The sequence below is a fragment of the Henckelia pumila genome, chromosome 2 (genome assembly GCF_033568475.1).
Source record: "Henckelia pumila isolate YLH828 chromosome 2, ASM3356847v2, whole genome shotgun sequence".
In the NCBI taxonomy this organism is placed as follows: Eukaryota; Viridiplantae; Streptophyta; class Magnoliopsida; order Lamiales; family Gesneriaceae; genus Henckelia; species Henckelia pumila.
Genome location: NC_133121.1, coordinates 164,731,840 through 164,738,613, shown reverse-complemented (window position 1 = coordinate 164,738,613; position 6,774 = coordinate 164,731,840). Strand labels below are relative to the sequence as shown.

Below are 6,774 nucleotides of genomic sequence, written 5' to 3'. Positions count from 1 at the left end.
ATATACAATAAAAGGTAATACATTTGGCATACAAAAATAATATATTTTTTTTATGATTGATCCAAATAGAATATCCGTTTGAAAAAATTGACCCGTGAAATAGTCTTATAGGAGTTTCATAGGAGTTTTTGTAATGAAGTAAATGCACAACAAAACCGAACATTTATAGTGAAAATGGATATCGTATAAAATATAAATGATATTTTTCTAAAAGTAAAACAGAATTTTCAAATTAATTCGGTTCTATATGGGATAGAATCCACCAAAAAGTATATTTATTAAGTTACATGCACAAGAAAAAGGCAGCAAGAAAACAAAAAGCCCCACAAATCCCAAAAAAGCACAGCAAAAATGGAGTCTTCGAGAAAAGCCCCTTCTCTTTCTGCTGCTTAGTTCGTACAAATCCAGCGCACTCCCGCACGCATCTCGAAGCCTTTCTTTATTCACACCATTTTCAAATCAAGCACAAACTCACACAAAAAAGCACAATTTTTTTATCAAAAAAAAAAGCACAATTTTCAACGCCGTGAAACCCACGCTTCTAAGACACCACCACATTTAATGGTCTCGAGGAGGGCATTTTCAATGGCTGCAATTTCTATGGTCGGGTTTGGATTTTTTTATCCGAATTTTGCAAACCCATTTCGCTTTCATGGTTTCTTTACCAGATTTGTTCGTTTATTTTTTCTGGGTTTTGTTCTCACACCTGATCCGAAGTAAATGCATCGTGATTTGAAGTTCTTATCATCATTGTTACGTTGTTGAAGCTGGGTATTTTTACTATTTTCCCTGCCATTGTGTGTGATCCTGCAGGAAGTTTCTCGATTACCTTATTTTTGTTCCGTCGAAAGCTTTATTGAAGTGTTTGTTGCTTTTTTTCCTCACGTTTAGTAGCTTTCTTCTTCGACGGGATTTCACTGAAATCGTTGTCGAAACTGTTTGTATGGCTCTGTTTTGACATGGGTTGTAGTGGGTCCAAGACAGAGGACTTGCCGCTGGTGGTGCACTGCCGTGAGAGGCGGGAACTTATACGCGCTGCTGCTAACCACCGCTACACCCTCGCCGCCGCGCATGTTTCTTATTTCCGGTCGCTTAAAGACGTTGGCGATGCTCTCCGTAAGTTTGTGGATGAGGAGCTTATTACTTATACACGTTCTTCTTCTTCCTCTTCTCCTGTTTCCTCACCTTCTTTGATTCTGCCCCCTAATTCAAAGAAAAAGATTGACGATGATTCGGACGAATCCCATTTGCATGATGAGGATGATTCACATTTACAAATCTCTAGTTCCTCTGATGATGACGATGACAATGTTGAGCCTCCAAGCCGCAAGCAGCGTGGAATTTTGCAAAAGGACACGGAAAATGGTAATGGTGAAGCAAGCCATTCAAATGAAGGGATAAATTCTGAATATCCTCGTTGGAACTTTAGTGGGTATGGATTCGGGGGTGGAATGCAGTATCCCTACCCGCAGTCACCTCGTTCATATGCAGAGCCTTACACGGATCAGTACTATTGGGGAGTCCCTGGATTAAATCCTTGGAACTATTCTAGTTACTCAAATGTTAATTACATGAAAAAACAGGTCTCAGAGATGAGAACAGTGGTTCAGGAGCCGCCAGCCGAGCCGTCCAGTGGGTATTCGGATTCGTTTTGGAACATTCCCGCGGCCTATGGTAGGAATTATGGGTATTTTCCTTCGAGCTCACCTGCGAGAGTGAGGAATGAAAGTGCCAAAGCCAGTCGACCTGAAGAGACTCCGCCTCCACCACCACCCGTAGCCTCAGGATGGGATTTCTTCAACCCATTTGATGTGTTTGATAATGGCTACCCAAATTATTATTCTAGTGGGACATACGGGCATCTGTCGAATTCTAGCAGCCCGGATTCAAATGAAGTGAGGGAGAGGGAGGGTATACCTGATTTGGAGGAAGAAACAGAGAGTGAAGTTTATAAGGAGGTTCTTAGGGAAAAGAAAACATATGCTGAAGCAAAAAAGAGATCAGGCCAGAAAACTTTTAGTTCAAAGGGAATGAATAATGCTGAATCAAGAAAAAAATCTGGAGAAAGCAGTCCTCGCTCTGGAGCGATGTTAAGTCGAAAAAATAGTGAGAGTAGCTCAAAGTCTGTGCCTTTGGATAAAAGTGAGAATGGTTCAGGATCGGTACCATTGCACAAAGGCAAGAGTAGTTCTAGATCAATCCCTTCTTGGACTAGTGAGGAAACTGAAAAAACATCAATGCCATCACAGGATAGTGACCGAAGTGCAAAACCATCAGTATCACCACTCCATAGTAAAGGGACATCGTCGGTTGATCGATCACCTAGTAGAGGAATGACCGGTTCAATCATTTTTACTGATGAGAAAAGCAGCACTGGTACTACTGTGTCGAAGAGTGTGGATGAGGATTCTATGAGGAGGAGGAGAGGGGTGACGTTTGAGGTGGAGGAGATATCAAAACATACTGATTCTTCAAAGATGAGTAGCTTCACTACATTTTCACCTCATGCCACTCGAGATCTACGAGATGCTGTTGGAGAAATCAGGGATGAATTTGAGATTGCTTCTGGTTGTGGAAAAGAGGTGGCTGTGATACTTGAGGTTGGCAAAATGCCTTTTCAGCCTGGTCTTCTCAGAGGTCTGTTTTTTTCCATACACTTTTACATGCTTGGAATGCTTAATATTTTGCAGTGAAGATGGTTTGCATACTTTTGTCCTGAGACTGAAGTTCTTGTTTGGCTCGCAAAGTTCTTTAATCTTTATCATAAATAATTATCGGTCTGGAATTAAGATAATCCGTTTTTTCTGGAGTAGGAACTAGAATTAGTTTGATATATGAATGCCCTGGATATCATGTGATTTTCCCTTCGTGAATTTTAGTTATCTTCTGGAACACCAATCTTTTGGCTTACTGAAATTTTTGGCCAAGAACCCAACTAATCGGGATAAGTATTTTTTAGATTTTCCTTTTTTTATTTGTTTGGACTAAACTTTGTTTTTGCAGTAATCCTCTCTAGGATACTGCACTTGATAGCTCCATCATTGTCATCTCGAGATCTTCTATCAAGGAAATCTGCGAAATTAGCTTCTAGAACAGTGAAACTGGCAAAGTCATACTTTGAAGATGTTGGAAAGGATGTAAATGTGAAAGCTTGTGACCTCTCGTCCACCTTGGACAAACTTTATGCTTGGGAAAAGAAGTTATACAAAGAAGTGAAGGTGAGTGATTTTTCCTCAAAAATAGCTATAGGTTTGATTCAATTCCCATGTTCTTCTTTCTTTTGCGCCATTTGCATGTTTAAACCTGTTCTTGAACTTTGAAATTCAAGTTAATAGTTGCTCTTTGATTGATTCTGGCTGTCCAATTATCAAGTTAGGTTGAAACTTTTTTGATTAGTGGTTGATACATCAGTGTATCTTATAGGTAAATTAATGTTTGAACTTTGAAGCAGTAAATCTCTAGCATCGACTCAAACGTAAGAGGGAAGAAACCCACATAATTTATTTTTTAAACAATTTTGTGGGACAAATAACTTTTATTTAAGCCCATTGTGCATGTGATCTATATTTTTAGGCTTTTGACTGTGCATATGTTTGTAAAGTTCGAATGATACTATGAACTGATTCTTAGACTGCAAAATGATCTTTGTGAATGCGTTCGAGTAATGAATTTCTTTAACAATTTTGCCATATATGCATTGAGATTCTTTGTCAGTACCATCTTGCATTCAATCTTGCTCAATTTTGGTAGGTGATTACTTTTATTAGGAAGAAGAGAGACTTCGTGTAATGTATGAAAAGCAGCTTAAGAGGCTAAAACTCTTAGATGATAATGGGGCAGAGTCTACCAAGATCTACGCCGCTCAAGATTCTATCAGAAGATTACTGACCAAACTTGATGTCAGTATTAAAGCAATTGATGCTGTTTCAATGAGGATACAGAAGTTGAGGGATGAAGAATTGAAACCGCAAATTGCCGCATTGATTCTCGGGTATGATCATGCTTGATGCCATGCCTTTTTCTTACATGCCTGTAATTGATCACGTGGAGATAATATTTGAATTTTGTTTGAAATCTCAGTTGATTCAGCTTTAGTTAAATCATACTGAGTTTTTCTTGCATGTCACGTTAAATTTCTATTGATGACACACCACCCCCAACCCATGAGCTAAAGCTTTTGATAGAAGTGGCTTCTGTCATGGAATCAATCAGAGGCACATTATTAGAATTTAAAAATCTCTGGCTCACAATTACGTTTATATTTTATCAAATTTGTCTTCAGTAAAAATTCGGTCTTCATTTCCTAATATGATCAACATAAAAGTGTATCTCTGAGATATTAGTTCGGGCTTATGTTGACATGTAATAGGGATTAAAGCTGTTGTTTGGCACACCTATTTTGAACTCAAACTTTTGGCATACGTGGTTACTCTCAAGATGTCTACACCATTCAGAACTCAAATGTTCACAAATTTCTGGCAAATTTTCCTTGGCATCATCTTGTTTACATCCAGAGACATGGAGTTAGGCACTCATAATTTCGTACCTTTACGTTTCTTCATTGAACCAAATGCTCTATCTGATTTTCGATATTTATAGCTCAGTTCTTGAATATGCTTGTATCCTACATGTTTGATGTTTATTTGTGAAACAAAGTTTATTGTGTTTGTCTTACTGTCTTCTTGTCCTACCACTTCAAAATGTCTCTGAAATATGAAATAATCAGCTTTTAGTATTAAATTGATGGTCTTATAAACCATTTAGGCTGATCAGAATGTGGAAAGCAATGCTCAAGTGCCACCGAAAGCAGTTTCAAGCCATCACGGAGAGTAAAATGCGAAAACTAAAAGCCAACACTGGTTTCCAAACAGATTCGGGCTCGAGGGCCACTGCGGAACTTGAAAGGCAGCTTCATTCTTGGTGTAGGCATTTTAAAGATTGGATTTTCTTTCAAAAATCTTATGTCGAGTCCTTGAATGGATGGCTTCTCCAATGCCTTAAGTATGAACCAGAAGAAACCCCTGATGGACCGATGCCCTACTCCCCAGGAAGACTAGAAGCTCCACCAATTTTCATAATTTGTAATGACTGGCATCAAGCAATGGAAAACATCACCGAGGCGAAGGTGGCGAATGCTATGAATGCATTTGCCACAACCTTGCACCAGCTATGGGAAAAGCAAGATGAGGAGATGCGGCAGAGGATCATAGCTGAATCTCTCATGAAGGAATATCGAGAAAACCTTAAAACAACACAGCATATGGACAAAGGAAAATCGAACCGTGACCCAGATGTGATGTCCGATAAAACGGGTTTGTCTGTAGTTCCATCAGATAGTGGAGTGTTGCCGATGGACGATCAAAAAGTCGACCTGGAAACCATGAGGCAGAAATTGGCTGAAGAACGGATAAAGCACAAAGACGCCATGAAATTGTTGCATGATGCTGCTTCAAGTAGTTTACAAGGAGGCTTGGTTCCAATCTTTAGGTCGTTGGACAGCTTCACTTCAGAAGCTCTGAAAGCACATGAACATGTTCGGTTACAGCGTGCTGATCTTAACTTATAGATTATGTGAGCTGCACCACTCCTCTGATGTTAACCTCTCAATCTGTCCGGAAAGGATCTCTTGGGAATCAAAGCAATCACAGGGTGTGCAAATCAACTAACCATTTCATTGCAGAAGATGGAAGAATTATACCGCCAAACGGAGTAACCTAGGTCGGCTAAGACCTTCACAATCGATGCTTGAAGGTTCATATCTTCTGGGATTCTGCTCAAATAGGGCCATCAAATATTTTGTAGCAACAAAAAACAACGAGAGGTAGATTTTGTATCTATTTATCACGATGATAATATGATACATATAATTCTTGTAGAATTTTCTGGTTTGTAATCGCACGAGGTGATGCCTACCGGCATTTCGATGCTGCAGATGATGCTAGAAGATGAGAGTTCCAAGATTTTCAATGAAAATAAAGATCAAAATCATGAGATTTCAGCATGGCAACCCCACGTTGAAACAAAGAGTTAGCATTTTGTACACAGGTTCATCCATTTCTTGATATCTTGATGTTCATTCATTTCTTGATATGTTGATTGGATTAATGCATGATATTATTTAAAGGTTTACTTATAGGGTAGGAATGAGTAGTGTTATTTACACATCAAAAAGTGTTAATCACACTTCAAATTTTATTTTTATTGTACTAGTTGACAAAATTAACCTTATTTATGACTTTCTAAATACATATTAAATCTTGTTTGACCTTCCAAACATATATTTTGCATTCATTATAAAAATTATTATGTTTAAATCATTCATATTTTTATTCTAGATATAATCAAACAATAAAATTTTAACAATTCATGTGTGAAAATATGTACATATTTTATGTTTTATCTTGAATTTTACAAAATATTAAATTTTGGTTAAATCAAATTAAATATTAACTATTATCTAAATTGTATAATTTGATTTGGTTATATCATGATTATCTCTATTATTAATTTTAAGAATATATATTATCTTATTTCAATTCATTAAATATTTGAAATTTTGATCAGAAAATAGATTGATGTTTCGGAAAGAAATTTTTTATTTTTATTTTTTTCCAAAAATAGTATTCAATTATCTTTATTTATTGAAATATTTACTTAATTTTATTACATAGAAATAAATTATTCTAATTATTATAATTTTAATTATTTTATTTTATTGGTTTCCAAATCAAGTGATTACACAATATTATATAATTTATACTGAAACTAATATTA

General features: G+C 37.0%; 1 protein-coding gene across 3 annotated transcripts; it reads left to right on the top strand.

Annotated features, from left to right (window-relative positions):
- The first annotated feature begins 321 nt into the window (after positions 1-321).
- Positions 322-6,209, top strand: LOC140880730 (uncharacterized). Of its 3 annotated transcripts, none has more exons than XR_012149713.1 (5): positions 322-2,637; positions 3,004-3,218; positions 3,768-3,991; positions 4,765-5,821; positions 5,933-6,209. XR_012149713.1 is itself a non-coding variant. In XM_073285421.1 (5 exons), exons 1-5 carry the CDS (start codon positions 1,072-1,074, stop codon positions 5,564-5,566), a joined length of 2,709 nt encoding a protein of 902 aa, XP_073141522.1. In that variant the 5' UTR covers positions 322-1,071; the 3' UTR covers positions 5,567-6,209. The 3 variants fall into 3 exon arrangements, 2 of the variants coding, with proteins under 2 accessions (XP_073141522.1, XP_073141521.1); XM_073285421.1 differs by having other exon boundaries at positions 322-1,116; positions 1,215-2,637; positions 4,765-6,209; XM_073285420.1 differs by having other exon boundaries at positions 4,765-6,209.
- Positions 6,210-6,774: the final 565 nt, after the last annotated feature.

What these genes read in the sequence shown, in the direction of transcription:
- LOC140880730 (XM_073285420.1), top strand. Translation starts at nt 960, where the DNA reads ATGGGTTGTAGTGGGTCCAAGACAGAGGACTTGCCGCTGGTGGTGCAC. An exon ending in TCAGCCTGGTCTTCTCAGAG is followed by an intron (nt 2,638 to 3,003) that starts GTCTGTTTTTTT and finishes TTGTTTTTGCAG; the next exon opens with TAATCCTCTCTAGGATACTG. An exon ending in AGTTATACAAAGAAGTGAAG is followed by an intron (nt 3,219 to 3,767) that starts GTGAGTGATTTT and finishes TACTTTTATTAG; the next exon opens with GAAGAAGAGAGACTTCGTGT.